A 21825-nucleotide genomic window follows, 5' to 3' on the forward strand; every position below is an offset into this window, starting at 1 on the left:
ATTTAGGGAATTACGCAGCAAAAAAGGCAAACATTTCAGTAAAAAATATTTGTCGCGACTTGAATTCTGGTGTTTCTAATTGAAAAAATCATTGCGAAAGGTGAAATCAAATACAAAAGAACTATAATATGGTGCATTTTACACAATATAGTTAATATTGACATCCTAGAATAAAGTTTTATATCATTACCAATCAATTTGACCTATCATGATGACTCAGCACTTTTCTCAACACAGTATTGTTCTCAGTGAAAAATTTCTATTCTTTGTGATAAAAATCAAATGTACTAATCAAAAGCTTCAAAATAGTATAAAAGAATTGAAGTTTGAGTGACTTTGATTTGCCTTGCTATCTTCAGTATAGGGAAAACGGTACTATTTATTCTGCCATTGGCGACAATGTTAACATTTTCTAAATTTACCACTTTTTAAGATAAAAACCTGGATAAAACAGTTATATGTTGTGTTAGTACTTTGTTACTCTGTTTTAAAAATTAAAGCCAAATAGTATCATGACCAACTTCCAACGGAGCTTGTTTATGTTATCCATGCCCACCGTCATTTTGCACCAAATTTATGAAATTTTGCAAGTCTTTTCGAATAATTCTCTAGAAAATATTTCAATAGGTTTTAAAATTTATATTGTAAATATACACACTGCAGTTATTCATAGATAAATAAAAAATATATTGTACCCTTACATCCAATCACAGCGCTCCTAATTTGACTTCCTTCACCTGCCTTGGGTACACAAAAGGCCAACCTAATGCTGGGAAAATTAAATACTACCGTTTTCCCTATAGAGTTCATGTTTATGTTGCACGAACGTGCAAGTTACGGAGTTGTCATACAGATTAAACGCAATCATACATCATTCAACAAACAACATATCTACGTATTATAGTGGAACTGTCGTGCACGATACCATAACCGTCATAACGAACTAACATATAGGGAAGTAATCTGGATATACAAACTACTGAAGCTGTTGGACTATTTATTTGGACTTTAAATGTTTATAATAATTTGATATATTTTCCTTCTTAATTGTTTTTTTGTTTGTTTGTTTATTAAATAATTTATTTATTATAATCGTTGATTCCTTAGTCAATATTGTAAGATAGCACTGAAAGACTTATTCATCCGTCCGTCCGTGACATTCACTAAAAAAAGAGAAGAATCGACATTTGCGTTAATTTTCTGCATGTTGCTCTATTTAATTCTCGTTTAACGTTATACAATATTTTTCTTTACTTTTTGATAGCTATTGATATCCCGGGGTAATTACTATTTAATGTAGACGGGAAAGTCCGCCTGACTTATGATTTGAACAAAGGTGATTGATGAATCAAAGACTTTCAAATTTCCTTGTTTCTATAAATAATGATATATTAAATTATTATATTTGAATATTGAATGAATAACAAATTTCAATAATATAAAAATTATATAAAGATGGTAAAAATACGATTGATTATAACATCACATTACCAAGGGATGTTACTACCTATCTGTAAAGAAAACTAGCCTCATGCACAGCGGTTATCATTTTAATATTATTTAAATCGGAAATAATGGCGATGAATGGTAACACATCATCAATCTAAACAATAAGATGAATGATATTTAATTAGTAAGTTCTGAATGGTTAGTAATCTAGTAAGATAATTAGAACTGATGACCTAGGTTCATCTGTAAGTATTAGTACCATGGTGTTGTCAGTTTATTTTCGATTTATGAGTTTGACTGTCCCTCTGATATCTTTCGCCCCTCTTTTACACGAACATTCAGGACAATAATCTGTTTTGTTTTTAATTATTAAGATCGTTTGATTGAAAAACTAATTATTGCCGAAAGTTTACGATTCAACATTGGGATCAGCATTAAATCATTTTGCCATTTGGGGCCTATTCGTGATGACTTTTACTCATTTGTGTAGGCTATATGATGACATATATATTACACGTAGTAGGTGTGGACAAAACATGTTAAAGGAATATTAATGTATTGCGACTTAATCACTTTTCTTGTTTCATCTTTATCAGGAGAATACGGCGAGGGGAAAACAGTACATTCCAACAGTTGGTACTGTACCGTCACTCTATCAGGAGGGTTATACGAGGGAAAACAGTACATTTCATTTGTTGGTACTGTACCGTCACTCTATCAGGAGGGTTATACGAGGGAAAAACAGTACATTTCATTTGTTGGTACTGTACCCTCAATCTATCAGGAGGGTTATACGAGGGAAAAACAGTACATTTCATTTGTTGGTACTGTATCGTCACTCTATCAGGAGGGTTATACGAGGGAAAAACAGTACATTTCATTTGTTGGTACTGTATGAATACTTTTTATGATGAAAATATATTTAGAAAGTTATACAATGAAACATGCTGAACTTTCAATGATTTTCTCGATAACACCTGATTAACAGACTTCAGCTAACCCGATTAACAGACCAATCGCCGATATAGCCGCATACTCAATATAGATTAACTGACCAATCTCTCGGTCAGCCGAGTGTCGGCCGTGTTCTTTTCCCTAAAAAAAACAAAACACGCACAGTTTATGCGTAATCCATCTATCTATGGAGTTAAATTAAAGTTTACGTTAATAGTAATCCAATGAGGTCTAATTATTATAAGCGAATTATTATTTCATTGTAACACATTAATTGTTGAACAAAAAAATCATACTTTATGTTTTTTACATATCTTGTAGATAGTGTCCTTTTAATGTAACTGTCATTGATGCAGTCTCGGATGTTATTTTGTAACATATTTTAAATCTCAAGCTTGTAGTTAGAGGTCTTTGTATACAATAAACATGATAAAGACATACAGTTTCATTTGATTTTAATAGTTTTTTTGTGTTTGAATACTTTATTCAGAGTGACAAATTCCTTTCACACGCATAACAATTCAATTCATATTACAGCGACGAATAAGGATGTATGGTCGGGTGCAAATGATCATGATGCAGACAACACTTTTTGAATTTGTTACAGACGGTGGTACATTTTATTTGGTACTTTTCCATTCGGAAGAGGTAATTTCAACCTTTTAAGATAATCAAGTATGCATATTATAAAAAGTGTTTGTTTCTTCATTATAGTAACGTGTTAGTGTTATAGTATTGGTCATAAAGAAATTCTTTTTTATATTTAAAAAAAAGTCTTAATTCAAAGTTAAAAAAATGGGTTTCAAAAAGAAGTGAGACATAAATCAATTGGACAGTAACCCAACAGCTCACCAAAACAAAAGACATAACTAGGTTTATACTGCAATCAGCTATTTTACTATACAGATAAAGCTATACGTATAAACGTTAGCTTTATACGTCAATGACCCCAACTAACCTATTAGCCCCGCCTACTTACCGGAACTACAGTATTTCATCAACAACGTCACGTCACAACTATGACAACGTGTAGTAACAATGGTCAAACTTTTATGAATTTAAACTTGTTATGTCTTTAAATCAGTAATTTATATACCACGTTTATCAAATGCTATTAATAAGTTCATTTTCCCTTTCTAATTCCTTAAAATGTCAATGTCTTACCGCCTGGACTACGCTCATAGAGAAATACCCCGAAATGGTAACCCAAGAGGGAAATTCCAAACACTTTATTTTTTAACAATATTTGTTACATTTTTTTTCTTTTTTCGTTTCAATATAAAAACAATATACGTATAGTGTCTTGAAATGTGAAATTTATTTGTATTCGGCACGAAACGGGAAAATGCTCGGTAGAACCTCGCATTTTCCCGTTTCTAAGCCTCATACAAATAAATTTCATATTTCAAGACACTATACGTATTTTGTCTAATTACATGTTGTATGCAACAGTCAACAGCGTTTAAACGTGTTTTATAAACATCAAGACGTAAATGGTCATTAGATGAGACAAGAAGTTTGTAGTAATTTTGTCTGCAAATAAAAATCAAACAAAATCATAACATTGATGCGTTAAATAAACAGACACAATAAACATTCCTATATAAATTTTAAAATTGTTTGTATGCACATTGAAACAATGTTTTTGTGTTTTGTGAGATTGTTTCTTTTAAAATTGTTATATGATGATGACTGATGTATCCATATTTTGACTATTATATTTATTGTGTCTGTTTATTTAACGCATCAAGGTAAATATGTCGGAAATTGATGAGACTGTCATTAAAGTGAGAGGGTTAACGCTATAGAACCAGGTTTAATCCACCATTTTCTACATTTGAAAATGCCTGTACCAAGTCAGGAATATGACAGTTCTTGTCCATTCGTTTTTGATGCGTTTTGTTATTTGATTTTGCCATGTGATTATGAACTTTCCGAATTGATTTTCCTCTAAGTTCAGTATTTTTTGTGATTTTACTTTTTACAATTAGATGGAAAAGTGAGTAAGTGAACATATTTGTTTAATTGTATATCTGAATCCTCTTTTGATACTCTAGCTACCACAAGGAATGTCATCGTTTTTACATTTACATATTTTGTTCAATTAAGGTATTACTGACATACTAAAAGAGGGACGAAAGATAGCAGAGAGACAGTCAAACTCATAAATCGAAACTAAACTGACAACGCCTGGCTAAAAATGAAAGAAGAGAAACAGACAAACAATAGCAAACATGACACAACATAGAAAACTGAAGAATAAGCAACACGAACCCCACCAAAAACTAGGAGTGATCTCAGGTGCTCCGGAAGGGTAAGCAGATCCTGCTCCACATGTGGCACCCGTCGTGTTGCTTATTTTATAACAAATCCAGTAAATAGTCTCATTCGGTAGGTCACATTCATGAAAGGGAATGGGATTGTAGTTACGACGTAAGGAACATATCCGATATCATGTGTGAAACGGTTATTTCAAAACGGTCAACCAACTCGTGATGGCGTCCGTAAAATTTACGAATGGATGATTCAACTTCACCATTTGGAATTCTTGGTGTAATGCAGGAGATTAACAGATTAAATTTTGGTGACTTTTTTAAATAGTTAAAATATTAAGTGTTCATTTCAATTACAATTGAACTTTTTACATAAATTTGGGATTTAAGTTATTATGATCTGTTGATACATTTGTATCTTATAAACTTAAATACTTATACGGTCTGGAACATACATATATAGGGATAAATATTTAGTTATGTTTTTTTGTCAAAAAACAAAATAAACCTTGTACCAATAAAACCAACATTGTGAGATTTTTCTACTGGTTAAATTTGATATCCTGTATAAATAAGTTTATCTCAAGGATTAAATCGTAACATGAACCGTATCTAGGGACGTTATAAACAATATTGGTGTACAAACTATGAGTTTGATGTCCCGTTTGTAATAAGAATTTCCGTTCATGTACAGTCAAACTTCGTATCAAATTAATGAAAGATTATAGTAAAGGCATCCCATTCCATCTAAGCAATATGCACATAAAAAAACCCTCCCAAGCACAACCTCCCACTTTTATGCCTGTACAAATGATAGAGAATATCCTGAATAAAGGGAATAGGGAAACAAAATAGTATGTGCTTTTCTAATTGTTAAAGACCCGTTCAAAGCACATGCGATTAATCCTTGTTTCGGTAGAGTTCTATTTTGTGTCTAAAGATAATTGTTAATCTTAGACTTGGTTGTAAAAGAAAACCCTACATTCTTCCCTATGTATCTGTTTGATCATGTTTTAAATTTTGTGAGATATATTGTTGTGCTATTTGTAATTATCAACTTTTACCACTGTTTCTGAGCTTTTATGACTGCTTCATACCCATCATGCATGCGGTAAGATGACGTATGCTCTTTTTAGTTGTTGAACACCCTATCTATTCATTATGTATGCGTTAAGAGGATTGCATGCTATAATTAGTAGTTGAACTCTCTATCTGATACATGATGTATGCGCTAAGGGGCGTGTATGCTCCTATTAATAGTTTACATCCTATCGTATACATGATGTATGAGTTGAGAGGTTTGTAAGCTCTAATTATAAGCTGCACGCTGTATATATTATTTCGTACTTTTTTTGGCCCTTTTTTTACCTTTTTAAACCGAGCATTACTAATGAGTATTCTGTCGAAAATTCATAGGTCTGGGGTACAAAATATAAGTTTGTTTTATGAGTACATTTACTTTAAGTTTGAAGTATTTATTTTCGTTGGTACCAATTTGTGTGGTTTGATATGCAAAGTTTGTTGTTTGATATGCATCATAATTGATATCTTATTTCGTGGTTTTGGCAGACATTCCTTTCAAAAATTTGCAGTTCCTTGAACATAAAATTTGGGGTTTCCTTATACATACGAAATCCACGAAAAATTTAAGGAAGCTGGCTTGTTATGTTTTAGATTTTGTGTCAGATTTTCGGAATCCTCTGGTTTTATCCATTTGAATGCCTTGAAAAAAATTCCCGGTGACCCAATTTTTCTCTTTGTAAATATTTTACATGTATGTTGATAAGCCATCTGTAAAAGTCTTATAAAATTTTAATTACTTTTTAACAGTTTTTGAGAACTTCAACTTTTCAATGATAAAGCTATGAAAAGTCAAGAGAGAATATTTTCCCGCCATTATTTCAATGGCTTATATCTTGAAAACAAGCATGGTGACCTATATAATTTGTTTTCTCTTTGGATTCCTTTATTAATCCCCTATCTATGTAAACTTGTGTTTTGAAAAGTTAATTACTTTGAAACTGAGAAGCAACCTCCCTGAAGGAATAATAATAAATCCAAAGAATTTGGTTGTTATCATTTTAATTCAACCTCACAACAAACAAAGACGACACAAACAACTGCTGAATACAATATGAGTTACATGTTCACTTCAGAATAAGAGAGAATACAATATGTCTTTGTTCATGATTATAAAAACAGAACTAAATTCAGGTGTACAAAGCTTTTATCCTGTATGAAAGCGAGAACAAATCAATTTATAAATGAAATATTCCTCAAGCTGTTCAATATCGCATTAGATGGGAGATGTTTATGCCATATGCAGATTAAGTTTGTATATTGCTGCTAAGTTTGGGATAATTTATAATTTCAAAGAGAAATCGTCTCATTTGTCATAAATTATAACTCTTAGATGAACGGTTATTGTTAAATTCGAAGGAAAGGTCCAAACATGAGGTAGAGGAAGCCATTTGTGTTTTTTTTTCAAGTTGTGGATGAGATATTATTGAAACCGAATCAATATTAATCTGGTTATCAGTAAATTAAAATTAAACTAAACATTATTTTCGTATACACAAGCACATTCATGGCTTGACAATTTATCAATACCTTCATCTTGGCATCCTACTGTTTATGACGTCTTTACCTAATTCATTGGATTGATATATACTAATTGATACATAAGTCTTATATGCATATCTTTATATCTTGCTATTGACTTTGGACTTGCTGTCATTTTCTGCAAGTACTCTCAGTTTTGTACTTGTTGTCTGTTTGTTATTTTTCTATTTGTTTCCACCTGATGCGGTAAACATTTTATAATTGATTTTTATATTTTGTATCTTATGATGTATTGTTACACCACTGACCTCTTTTTCGGGGAGGGGTGTCACCTTTAAACTTGTTTAACACTGCTACATACTTATTTTCATTGTTCGAAGTCAGAGGTTGTCGTTACTTGCCGTGTTACATGTTTGTTTATCATATTGTATATAAATCAAGCTGTAAGTTTTCTCGTTTGAATTGTTAGACATTTGTCATTTCAAAGCCTTGTATAGCTTTATAGCTGAATATGCGGTATAGGCTTTGATCATTATTGAAGGTCGACCTATAATGTTAATATCTGTTTCATTTATTCACTATATGTGTAGAGTTGTCTCATTGAGGATCCCATCACATCTTCTTTTGTGTATGTGCTACCATTTTAATAAATAAAGATTAAGTATTATATCTTTAGAGAACTTTTCAATTTCATATGAGGAATGGTGGTATACTGGATTGCAAAATCAGCAGGGTGGATAATTCCCAAACATTTGTACAGGCGAACTAAGGATGTATAGATATATATCGAGTTGTACCCTGCTCGAAATGATGTTATATCAACGATATATCTATTTTATTTTTGCCATAAAAGCAGAAGGTTTGGCCCGTAAAGCAGGTTCAATCTTCAAGCTTGAATGTTGAGTCCATACTTGCCCCAACTGTTCAGGGTTCGACCTCTTTGGTCGTATAATGTTGCGCCCTGCAGAGCATCTAGTCATATTTGTCAAAACTTTTGTTTTTGCTTTGACCATCTTTGGAAGCTAGGAATTGACAAAAGACAGCATATAGGCTTACTTATCTCATCTAGTCCCTAGAATCATGTCAGGCATAGTCTTTCCACCAACAATACAGTAAGGTCCACATTTAATGGTCGCACATTTTCTCTAAATTTTGAAACTGATATTACTTGAAAAACAAACAGTATTATTTATTTACTCACATGAAACAAACCGGGATGCGGTATTCAGTACGTAGGTGAAACTGGGCGATATTTATCTAAACGCACGCAAGAACACCTGTATCGTTTTAAAAGACCCAATAAATTCAAAAGTATCATTTATCAACATCTTAAGAAGCACAGTCATCCTATTAAATATTTAACAGTTCAACCTTTAGAAGTAGTAAATAAGCAGCCTGGTGAATCTCATTCCAAGTTTGTACGATCACGAAAAATAAATGAATTAAATTGGATTAAAAAATTACAGACAGTCTACCCTCTCGGTCTTAATGATAATATCATGGGAATTGGCAATATATCAAGAACCGATTCTGTTAACATTTTGGATATAGTTTCTAAAACTGTTCGTAAAAATCGTTCTCATGGACGCAGAAAAAATCGCAATCAAAGAAAATTTCGGACCAACCATACAAATATTTCGGACCTAATTTTCAAAAACAACGGCAGACATTATCTGTTAACCAAGCTTTGTTCTTTACCTATAAATAAATTAAATAAAATTTTAGAGGATTGCAACACAATTTCATATTACAGTCCTAAGTATGAAATTGTCCAAATTATAATGGCATATTGTTATTCTAAACTGTTTCCAAAAATTGATCGCCCTGAAGATCATAAAAAACATTTTATTAAAATAAAGTATGTCAATAAAGGTTTTGATTTTGTAAATATTGCCGGTATTTTTAACGACCATTCTGTTAAAGACCAAATTCCTGGATATTTTGATAATACTGAACTCCCTCTCATTTCTTATATTTACAAGAAATCTACCCGAAAATATGTGTTTAATTATAGCCAATTGTGTAAAGATGTAAATATCACTGAAAATACACCTATGTCGTGTAATTGCAGTAATTCAGAATACACCTATGGACCAATTTCCCATGTTATAACAGGAGACCTTAACATCGTTCGCGACCGAGAGTTAAAATCATTCCTCAGTAAAGGACCTAAATATCGTCCCCCGTCAACTATTAACTGGAATGAGTGTCGTAATATCATCAACGACTCACTCCGCGCCTACTGTTTGAAATGGGTAAAACGGGAAAAAGCTGACAAAAAATCTTTGGACTCTTTTTTTAATTCAGTAATGAAGATAGTTGATATTCGAATACAACATTTTAAAGAACATTTTACCCTCAACAAAAACTATAAAAACCCTATTTCGCGTATCAAAAATAAACTTACAGAACTAGCCAAGGAATTTGTTTTTGTCCCGGCTGATAAAGCTGCTAATAATATCATTATTGTTTGACGTAAATTTTATATAGAGGTTCTGCAAAAGGAAATCACGAATTCACCAACATTCCAACTGACTTCATTTTCAGAAAACGACATCTGTAACAAACATAAACTTTTAGCTACTTCTTTACAAGCAGAACCAAACACAATGAAAGTTCCAACTATGTACTGGCTTCCGAAGCTGCACAAAAAACCTTACAAATATAGATTTATTTCATCTTCCAGCCATTGTTCAACTACTAAATTGTCTGTTTTACTTACTAGTACACTTGGTAAAATAAAAAACCTGATAATAAATTGTTCAAATAAGGCCTTTGAAAATAGTGGAATTAATTACTTTTGGAGTGTCAAAAACTCGTTGGAAGTACTTGATAAATTGCATGCATATATTGGTGATTTTGAATCTGTTCAAAGTTTTGATTTTTCTACCCTATATACCACTTTGCCTCATATTCTTATTAAGAAAAAATTCACATCCCTAATTAACTGGGCATTTAAAAAGTCGGAATGCGAGTACATATGTTCAAACTCTTTTAGATCATTTTTTAGTAGCAATAAACAAAAGAACTATGTCAATTGGACATGCTTTGATACTATTTATGCACTTGAATTTTTACTTGATAACATTTTTGTTCGCTTTGGAGATTCCGTATATCGTCAAGTTATTGGAATTCCAATGGGGACTAACTGTGCACCACTTATTGCGGACCTGTTTTTGTATTGTTATGAGTTACAATTTATGACTAAAATTAGCAAAGACCCATCAAAACAACATTTGATACAAAAATTTAACAATACTTTTAGATATTTGGATGATATATTGGCTCTAAATAATGACGACTTCAGTATGTATACTAAAGAAATTTATCCTGTAGAACTTACTTTAAATAAAGCTAATGCTAACAATGACCACTGCCCTTTCCTCGATCTTGATATCTATATCATAAACGGGAAGCTTAATGCAAAAATTTATGATAAAAGAGATGATTTTTCATTTCCTATTGTTAATTATCCATTTTTAGATGGTGACGTTCCCTTGTCACCATCTTATGGTGTTTATATATCTCAACTTGTACGATTCGCTCGTGTATGTAACAATGTATTAGATTTTAGCGAGAGAAATTTATGTATTACTGAAAAATTATTACACCAGGGTTTTCGATATCACAAACTGGTCAAAACATTTACTAAATTTTATCACCGGTATAAGGAAATAATTCGTAAATATAACTCAACATGCAGACATCTTATACGTTCAGGTATTTCACATCCAAAATTTTATGGAAATATTCTTTATAAAGCACAAAAATGTCAGTATTCTCCTCAGAAACTAACAAAACCTTTAAATAGACTTATTAAAAGGGGATATAGTTACGATACTGTTGTCAGGTCATTAAAGATTGCATATTTTGGCTTTAACATTGATTCACTGATAGGGTCTTTGCATCGGAACTAAACACATTTATTTCTAAAAAAAACAGTTGTTGGCATGACACGGGTTATGTTCTTCTCATATATTTTATGATAGTATGATACTAAACCCCTAACGGGAGGGATTGTACCTGATATTCATATGATGAAGACATAATCTTTCAATCAGTTTAATTGAGGTCTGGAGCTGGCATGTCAGTTAACTGCTAGTAGTCTGTTGTTATTTATGTATTATTGTCATTTTATTTATTTTCTTTTGTTACATCTTTTGACATCAGACTCGGACTTCTCTTGAACTGAATTTTAATGTGCGTATTGTTATTCTTTTACTTTTCTACATTGGCTAGAGGTATAGGAGGAGGGTTGAGATCTCATAAACATGTTTAACCCCGCCGCAATTTTGCGCCTGTCCCAAGTCAGGAGCCTCTGGCCTTTGTTAGTCTTGTATGATTTTAATTTTTAGTTTCTTGTGTATAATTCGGAGTTTAGTATGACGTCCATTATCACTGTACTATTATGCATATTTTAGGGGCCAGCTGAAGGACACCTACGGGTGCGGGAATTCTCGCTACATTGAAGACCCATTGGTTGCCTTCGGCTGTTGTTTGCTCTATGGTCGGGTGGTTGTCGCTTTGACATATTCACCATTTCCTTTCTCAATTTTATTGTCATTACTAAAAACAAATAAATAATCTTCTGATCTGAGGAACAATTCGACATTGTAACAACATGTTTTACTAATGATACTGACGATCAACCACAAAGTAATATAAATAGAATAATACAAATAGTAAGCAAATACATATAAAAAAAAAGATGTGATATGTTTGCCAATGAGACAATTCTCCACGACAGACCAAAATGACACAGAAAGGAGTAGGGGCTATAATGGTCTAAAATGGCCCCAGATTTACAAGATAAAAAAAATTCTAACAGAGCAGATTTTTCTCCATAAATTATTAGAATATGAGTCAATGATTTAAAATAAATGTTTTTATCTCACATAAAAAGGTGCAAATGACGTCATAATTGGGACAATAAGCAAAAATACAGAAAATTGGATGGTTTTTCTAAAGTTTGACCACCGCACCATGCTTGCACCAATTACAAATTAAACATTTTGATAAGTTCATACATATCAAACTTCGGATAAAAAATCTTTTTGGTGCAAGGTTGGTTTTAGCTTGTTTTATATTTTTCATAGCCAAGCGGAGCAATAAACCGCTGAAATTTACCGTCAAAATTGGACCTATTCGTCTAACAAAGTTTAGTTTATAAATTCGTATGCCTATAGAAACTTTATTCTTTGTTTATGAATGTAACGTGTATTCCTAATATGTTTCCGTAAGTATATCTAGTTAAATTTCTTACAAAAATCCGAAAGCAACAAACTACACGTGTAAGGGAGTCAATAACAACATTGTGGACATTTTCTTTTTTAATTATGAAATTTTAGATAAACCTTCAATATAACAAAATCTATACATTTCTCATGTTTCTACTAATTATCAATTCAAAATCTGATGTTTGAATGGGACAATCTTTTCTCTCTTGTTATAGGGTCGGGTCCATAATTTAAGTTTGGAGGGGACCGAATTTAAAAGATTATTTTCTTAAATTTTCATAATTGGCGAGAAACACGAAGTTTATTTTGAAAATGAAACTACCTATATTCCAATTGGATGTGTCTTTGTTGGTAATGAACATAGCGAACAAGTTATATAAAATTTGCACAATGTTGCTAGGGAGAAATAACAGTGAATTTGGCAAAAATGTGCATTTAATTATGTAATATTTAAAAAGTGTAAAGTGCACTAAATGCTAAATAGGTTTAGTTTCAAATATAGATATATTAAAGCTGTATAATAATCATATTTGATGAGTTTAACTCCGCCTTTATATTGGTTGCTAGGCAACAGAATAAACGGGCTAGACCCAAAACTCAATTATTTTCAGAAGGTCTATGGTATGAACTTACAACATGACAAATTAAACGAAATTTAGGGGTAGGGTCAAAAATGGCCCTTAAAGCCCCTAGTCCTTAACATTTACATGTCACCATACCACCTTCAACAATAAGCAAAGCCAATACCGCATAGTCAGCTATAAAAGGCCCCGAAAGGACAATGTAAAACAATTCAAAAGAGAACACCGACGGGCTTATCTATGTACTAAAAATAAAATAAAAACAAATATGCAACAAAATAACAAACGACAACCACTGAATTACAGGATCCTGCACCAGGAGTCGGTTTCACAAAAAAAACTTGTGACTAAGATTGGTCGTAAGTCATGATCATGAACAAATCAGTATACCTACGATCAATCTTGATCAAAGTTTTTTTTATAAAATCAACTCCTAACTTGGAAAAGGCACATACATACATAATGTACTTCCGCGAACTAATTATGCCTGACATATTTGATATAAAGGTTAATTCTGAGAAATGTGTGAGAAGAAATCAAAGAGAAATACAAAATCCTAAGTCCAAGAAGTAACGCTCTATGCCTGAAATCATCCACGATAGGACGCGCAATTCTATAACGAATTACATTCAGATTACTTAAGACATCCCCGAATACATATAACATAGCTCCACACGATTATAGCACAAGCCAGTATTTAATTATCTATCTATTTTGATGCATATCCTTTTGGCTGAAGTTACATATATATATATATAGTGTTAGTATGCTTATAATTGGATCCAGGGCGGGTAATTTAGTTAACGAATAATTGACAAAAAAGAGAAAATATATAATTTTGCGATGTTTATTTAGCTAGGTACAAGATTAATTCAGTTTCCATCCTGTAAATGTTGTACGTGTTCGGTTTTCATTGCTCAGAAGACGACCTTGATGTGAATATATATTTCTCAAACGAGCAGCGCCACCTTCTGTAATGTATTTAATAACGAATCCAGTAGAACATTCGTCATCATGGCGTACTTCTGTATCCATATGCAATTTTCCACAAATTTTTCCATCAACAACCAACTCTGTCCCAAATTCTCCAAAACCACCATCATTTTTACCCCCATCTACACAAATTGTCCAGGTAAATCCATACATTCCGCTAGATGGGGCTTTGAAGATACCCGTCTTCGTGTTGTATACACCATCAGTGTTGGTTTCTGTCATGTCAAAGATCAGCGTTTTACCCTCTGACAAAGATTTACTGTGGCCATCCACAAAACCTTGAGACATGTATGCCGAAAATCCTTTAAACGCTTTTATTTCTAAAACAAATATAGTGTTATAATTTTGTTTCATTTTATGAACATTAATTGTTTTAGATGGTGTAAAACAAAATAACTGCAATTTACATGATTTTATTTTATGTCTTGGTCAGGTCTTAAAACAAGGCATATACGGTTCTCTGTTCAACGCGACTGACAAATTTTAGGAGGATGAAGTTAAATTCTAAGATCGTAAAGCATGTAGAAATACTTAGCGAATCAATTTTTTTACCGAATCTACCAGGATGCATTTTCTATCAGCAGTTTATATATTTCTGTTGTGAAAGGTGCGATAAAAACCTTTTTTGGTATCACTACAATATAAAATCGTTGTTAGGGTGAGGGTAGTTCCCTGTCATTTAATATATTCCTCATCCACCCATGAACTTGTTTCAGAAAAAAATATTCATCTGTACACATGGTACATTAACCTCACTTATAGGTTTAGATATGTGATTTTTTTTCTGAAACAAATATGTATGATTAATTGGTTGAGAAATAATATAAATTGAATTGTATAGATACAAGACGTTAACGAATATTTTAGTGTATTCCCTAGCTACAAAAAATGCGTTGAATGTTCAGCATAACTAATATTTATATGTATATATATATATAAATCAAAATGGTTAGTATGATAACTTTTATAATTTTCCCAAGAGCTTAAAACAATCTAAATTCTACAAGTTTCCATGTCGTATGAAATAAGCCATCGGGAATAAGCAGTTTTATACGGGGATAAGTTTGACAAGTGTGTATATTCCCGCTGGGTTTACAGTATATTGACCGTTATTATGAAGAAATGTGATTCGTAAATCTACGGGTATTGGAGTTTAAACATTGCATGCATGAATTATTTCACAACTCGGTTAAAAAAATAAAACGTTGTCATTTCGACAATGGTCAACTGTTACAGTTAATAATATGTAGAAAGAGGCATTCGTTTGCAAATAAATTGAGACACTTTGTTCAATTTATCTGACAGGTGCATGTAAATGTTTAAGTATTAAATGCGTATAAACCAGTTCTGTGTGAAATAGCAGGTACCTAGCGGTGGTCAGATTTTTTCGAAGAAAAGGGAGACAAGGGAGTGTTAAATAAGCTATCAATTTGCAAATTTAGCATATAAGCGGGGAATCCCAAAATACTCAGTTGCAGATTTTTTAATATGTTTTTTTTACAGTCAGTTTCTATTTTAATTAATGTATTAAATAGGTGTGACAGTCATGTCTTTTTATAACAACCTTCTTAAATTGCACACGATGTTATTTCAATTAAAATAGTTTAACCTATCCCGGACTGTCAGATTTGGTATCCGAGACTTTTGATTCTATAAAATGATACCAATATTTGAAAGTTGCGACACTTATAAATTAACTATGGCTGCATAATGGTTGAATCAATTATAATTTAACTGTAACAGGCTGCATAATGGTTGAATCAATCATAATTTAACTGTAACAACCTTTTCGACATTTAAACAGTGTATTTACGACTGTTGCAACGTTTTGCGTGTTGGGGCAGTTATTAAATAACTGTAACAACTTTCAAAACGTTGTAACAGTCGTATTATAACTGTGACAACATATTCGGCGTTTAAACAGTTTATTTATGACTTGAAAATAGTTGTATCAGTCCTTTAATGTCTTTGACAGCTATTTCTAGCGTTGTTGCAGTTGTGTTTTATTTTATTTATGTTGGAGACAAACACTTTAAAAGTTGGAACCGTCACAAAATAACTGAAACAGTGAAATTTTAAAACTGTCACAACTTTAACAAACATTAACAGTCTAAGAACGACTGTTACTGATATGAACAGTTGTTATTTCGTCCAGTAGTGCAATAAGACTTTGGCCATTAAAAAACAAACGACAAAAAAAAAATAATTTTCAAAAAAGACATCAATTTTGGTTATTCCTATGATTATAATATCGTGTATGAAAGAAATATAACAATCATACAGTTAATAACATATGAGAACAATACTTCAAATATTTTAAATTTTAAATACCCGAAGGTCCTGTAGGACCAGTATCTCCTTTAGGACCAGTGGGTCCAGGAGGCCCTGTTGGTCCAACGTCCCCTTTAGATCCTGTGTTTCCTTTATCTCCTGTGTCACCAGAATCTCCCTTTGGTCCCTTGGGTCCAGTCGATCCAATTTCCCCTTTGGGACCAGATGGTCCTCTCAGACCGGACGGCCCATATGGCCCAGTTTTGCCAGGGAGTCCCGAGGGTCCAGGGGGTCCTTGTTCTCCTTGTATACCCTTTGAACCATTAACACCAGGTGGTCCATCGGCTCCGTCCATTCCGGGGGTACCACTTTGGCCAATAGGTCCAATTTGTCCACGAGGTCCAGCAGGTCCAATTTGACCGGTGTTACCCTTTTCTCCAGGATCTCCCATCTTACCCACTGGTCCGGTAGACCCAGTGAACCCTCGAGGTCCAACACGTCCTGTTTCTCCAGGGTCTCCTTTATATCCTTTTGACCCAGGAGTTCCAGCTTGACCAGGATAACCTCTCATTCCTACAAAATGTCAAACATAAATGAAATGTAATAGATATAATAACAAAGGTATCGGTCGCTTGGTTTGATTTTTTTGAAAATTAATGTGTTATACACCATTCAAGGAATAAGTAAATTCAAATTTCATGCAATTTTGTTTGCCACATAAATAACTTAATATAAAAAAGAAGATGTGGCATGATTGCCAATGAAACAACTGTCCACAAAAGATCAAAATGACACAGACATTGACAATTATAGGTCAACGTACGGCCTTCAACAATGTACAAAGCCCATACCGCATAGTCTGCCATAAAAGGCCCCGATATGACAATGCAAAACAATTCAAACGAGAAAACTAATGGCCTTATTTATTTTTTAAAAAACAACGAAAAACAAAAATGTAACTCATAAACAAACAACAACCACTAAATTACAGGCTCCTGACTTGGGACAGGCACATACCTACGTAATGTGGCGGGGTAAAACATGTTATTGGGATCCCAACTCTCCCCCTAACCTGGTATAACAGTACAGCATAAGAACAAATTATAAAAATCAGTTTAAAAAGGCTTAACTCATCAGATGGACAAAAATACAAGTAGACTTGGCCGGGTACTTCCTGACAACAAAAAGACACTAGGAACAGATCTGAGAGTACTCGCAGTTACCTGACAGCTAGTTCAAACCCACTAACAACTAATAAAAAAAAATCATGCATCTAGTCTAAACAATCAATCCGTACACAACCAACATCCAATAGATTTAGTGTAAAGACGTCATAAAACAGCCAGAGAAAAACATAACCTTGTGCAATGCCAAGTTACAGGTATCGACAGAATGTAGATCCATGAATGTGTTTATGTATATAACATACTTGTAATATGTAGTTTGCTTTTATTTTACTGATAACAAAACCAATATGCATACCAATAAAAACAATATTAAATGATCTTATCACAGTGTTGGATTGGTAACCTTTTAGAAAAAGTTTATTTGAAGGAGCGATAAGTTTAAAAGGATTATTTCTAAATTTCCGGGCACGTTTAACACCATTTCCGTAAAAATGAGGATGTGCTATCCCGTTTGAAATAAATTTTCTACAGGTACAACCAAACTTCAAAACCAAATTTTTATATCTATGGAAAAATTTAGCAAAGTTTTGAGTAATTTATGGTTACGATATCCCTTGTTTAATAATTTACCAGGAATACATAGATTGCGTTCGTTAAAATAAAAAACGTCACAACAGACACGGTTATAGCGAAATGCATTTTCATGGATGTTTAATTCGTGGTTTTGCATAGGAAATCGAGTAATAATTTTAATGAATCTACAAAATGCCTTACCTTGTGCACCTTGTTTCCCAGGAGGCCCAGGTACTCCTATTTCTGTAAATAAGCAATTAAAATTAGCATTTAATGTATCATTATAAACTGATATGATCATGTTAAATGTTTTAAAATTTGTAACTTCCTGGACATTTTGTATATGTCGCTTCATTCCATTCGTTTGATGTGTCTGAGTTTTTGAATTTGCCTTTTGAGAAGGGACTTTCCGGTTGGTTTATTTTAATTTTCGGTATTTTTGTAATTTGACGTTACTCATATTATCAGTATTGATATAGAACTCAATCTTACAAGAACAAAATAAAGGTAAAACATGCAAAAGTATGCTTCTATTTCAATCTGAGAATGCTTCATCATATTGTCATTGTGTTACCTTTAGCTACATAATTATCATTGTGTAGACAGTCTTCATGAATTCAATGTTTCAGCATCTTTTGTATTATGGTTAACTTTGTACATGTTATTCCTGTTTGTTTTGTTCATACATCGTTTTCTGGAATGTTTGCGGCTTTCATGCAAGTGAGAGGTTTAGCTAGCTATACAAAAAGGAGTTAATCCACCATGTTCTGCATACGAAAATGCCTGTACCAATTCAGGAATATGATAGCTGTTTTCCATTTGTTGAATGTGTTTGAGCTTTTGATTTTGCCATTTGACTAGGGACTTTCTGATTTGAATTGTGTTCGGAGTCTAGTATTTTAGTAATTTAACTTTTTTCCTATATCCTTACAATGACAAAATTTACCACACCATAAGTAGGCTTCCCGTTATTAATTTAGACAACAACAATATTTTTAGCGCTTTTGATTATAGTTCCATGAGATCATTTGATTTTAAAACGCTAAATTAATTGATGTTTTATTATTGTGTGTACTATGACAACTACAGAGGTGTTATAACTCACCTATTATTTCATGAGGTTCATCTGTAAGAAAGAAAAAAACAATAAAGCAAATTCACTTTTATGTTTCTAAAACGAGAAACGAGAACCACCAGTGAACCACATCAATAAACAAGAACAACTGAGCAACAGATGCAAACAAATGCAGTGGGTTTGAATGTATTAACAGTCCCCAACCTTCACCCTAATTTTAAGTTATAATAAAATATTGCAATTTAGAAAAAAAATATCACTTGGAATATTTATTTATATATCGCATTCGCAGTCACCTTTTTGATGATTTCTGTATGATTTCAATGTTACTGAATTGAAATGACATACCGCATTAGACTTATCAACGGGTTTGTAGTTACTAGAGTAATACGAAGGATGTCACATTTGATCTGCTTACCCTTCCAGATCAGCTTAGATCAAATCAGTGTTTGTTTTGTGGGGGTTCGTGTTACACAATCTGTTGCTTTATATGTGGTGTGTCGAATACTTTTATTTGTATTTTGTTTTCTATGTTACGTTGTCAGTTTATATTTTATAGTTTTGAGCTTGAATTGTATTTGATATCTTTCGGGAGATAACCAAAAAATTACCAAACAGTCATATATTTTGATTGGGTTGAATAGCATGACTTATAAAAAATGACACGTGGTTTTTTATCTATTCATTACTTCCAAAGCTTACAATGCAGTTGCATTTTGTTAATAACATGAACAAAAACATGTATTTACCTTTGTTCTGTTCTTGTCCAAGATCTACATAAACATAGTCTGCGTTGTCGTTATTGTATCTTTTTACACGATCTACAAACTGTGTGTGATCTGTATAAGTATAAAAAAAGGGATATTTCGAAATAAGCTATCAGAGGCTTATCATAAATTCAGCGCTCCAGAATATAGCGGATTGTAAGTCTATTGTCTGTTCGTACTGAACATGAAAAAATACATGACGTCAGTGTTTGAATTATAATTGTTAATAACGCTGTTAGTATTCTTGTCATGTAAGCAGGATACAGTGAATGTTCTTGGTTTGTATATTTGTTTACAGTAATACCGAAAGTACATCTAAGCGCTTCGGACACATGAAATATAGAGCATGTTGTTTTCATTTTGATTATTATTTTCTTTCCGAGGACACACATATCTAAATCATATTTTTCAAAACCAATAGAAATTAAAGGTTTTTAATGCTATTCATTTTTGAATGTTATTTAGCTTCTTTATTTTGATTCGACTTTTCTGATAAGTTGTTGTTAGACGAAACGTACGACTGCTGTACAGAAATTCAAGCCTTATATATTGCCTGGTGTTTTGTTTAATAATTAGTCAAACTAACAATGTTTAATTTGGCATGAATATGTTCATGCATCAAGAGTTTTGCGTAAATAACCTCTCATTGAGCTTCCCTGGAGTAAAATCGTTTTAAAGAGTTACGGAATCGCCGAGCAACAGACAAAAAGACAATTTGTATGCTGAGACACATACTTTAATAAGAATGGATCACACCTCATACTTATCTTGTTGTTCTGTAAGTTTGCATGTAAAAATTAAATATAAACCCTAATTATCATGTGTAAGCCCGCGCACTACATGTGATTGTAACAACCTTTTTATGTACGAGTTGACATAACGAATGTGTAGATAAACCATTAACTCGCTTAATAACCGTATCGAAGTGGCCAAAATTGAAAAACTAAAGTCAACTTTACTCGAGTAATTTACGATGTTTGAAGAAAGTATGAAACAGGAAGCAAAATACAATATATACAGTACAATAAATATACCTTAATATATTGATAGTCCAACAACAGAACTAGTGGACTGGTACACGTATATGTATTAATTGGGTTAAGAATTTATTATATTTGAGAGGATTATAGAGATGAAGGGTTACGTTAATAATTATGACAAAAATATTACTCGAATAAGTTATTTGATACATTTTTAATAACATTAGTATTAAAACTTGTTTAGGGAACATGTGTACTTGGTTTGGGTTACAAATTATAAATAGCTTCAAGTCTTAATCAATTCACAAGTATCTATCTCTTTATATCAGTCTACCTTCAAGATTTTGGAGAAAAATGAGAATTTAATTGTCCCAAGATACCATCTTTGACCAAGAAGCGTCGGTATGAAAGATAAGTGCGTCAGAAAGTTAATTAGTGTTTCAGAAGGATAAGATTTAATATGTCAGGGGAAAATAACCAGATGACTGAAAAATTGTTAAACCTAGTAAAATCTGTATAATTGGACACCTATAAAAATAATATTCAGAAAAGTTACTTATATAAGTAATATTTAAAATAGCTTCGTTTTCAACATTACTGAAATAGGTAATTGTAATTGTTACTTGTTTAAGTAATGCCCCTCCCCTGATTGTTCATAGAATATAACATTTGAACACTTTTAATTTATTTCATATATAGGACTCTATAAGTCATGTCAGACGCAAACAACTTCGGAGTTTCTAACATAAAGTGTAGTAAATGAAACCTATCCATTTGTTAGAACTTTCAATTGATATGTATTTGCGATGAAATTCTGTAGCAATTACGAAAATGGCGACGTAAATGGAATGAAAACTTTAAATAGATTTTCGGTAAGACGTAAACTGCAATGTTTAATCTAGCAATGAATCAGCAATCAAAAGGCCAAAATCTAGTAATTTAAGTATACAGTATGATAATTGTAGACGACATGAATTGGCATG

At 32.4% G+C, this 21825-nt stretch overlaps 1 protein-coding gene across 1 annotated transcript; it reads right to left on the reverse strand.

Annotated features, from left to right (window-relative positions):
* Window positions 1–13923: 13923 nt before the first annotated feature.
* Window positions 13924–19810, reverse strand: LOC143076895 (uncharacterized). Its single transcript, XM_076252782.1, has 5 exons — window positions 19798–19810; window positions 19126–19146; window positions 18222–18263; window positions 16381–16893; window positions 13924–14369 (listed from the first exon to the last, which is right to left on the reverse strand). Exons 1-5 carry the CDS (start codon window positions 19808–19810, stop codon window positions 13924–13926), a joined length of 1035 nt encoding a protein of 344 aa, XP_076108897.1.
* Between the last annotated feature and the right edge of the window lie 2015 nt (window positions 19811–21825).

This window comes from Mytilus galloprovincialis, chromosome 5 (genome assembly GCF_965363235.1).
Source record: "Mytilus galloprovincialis chromosome 5, xbMytGall1.hap1.1, whole genome shotgun sequence".
Lineage (NCBI taxonomy): Eukaryota > Metazoa > Mollusca > Bivalvia > Mytilida > Mytilidae > Mytilus > Mytilus galloprovincialis.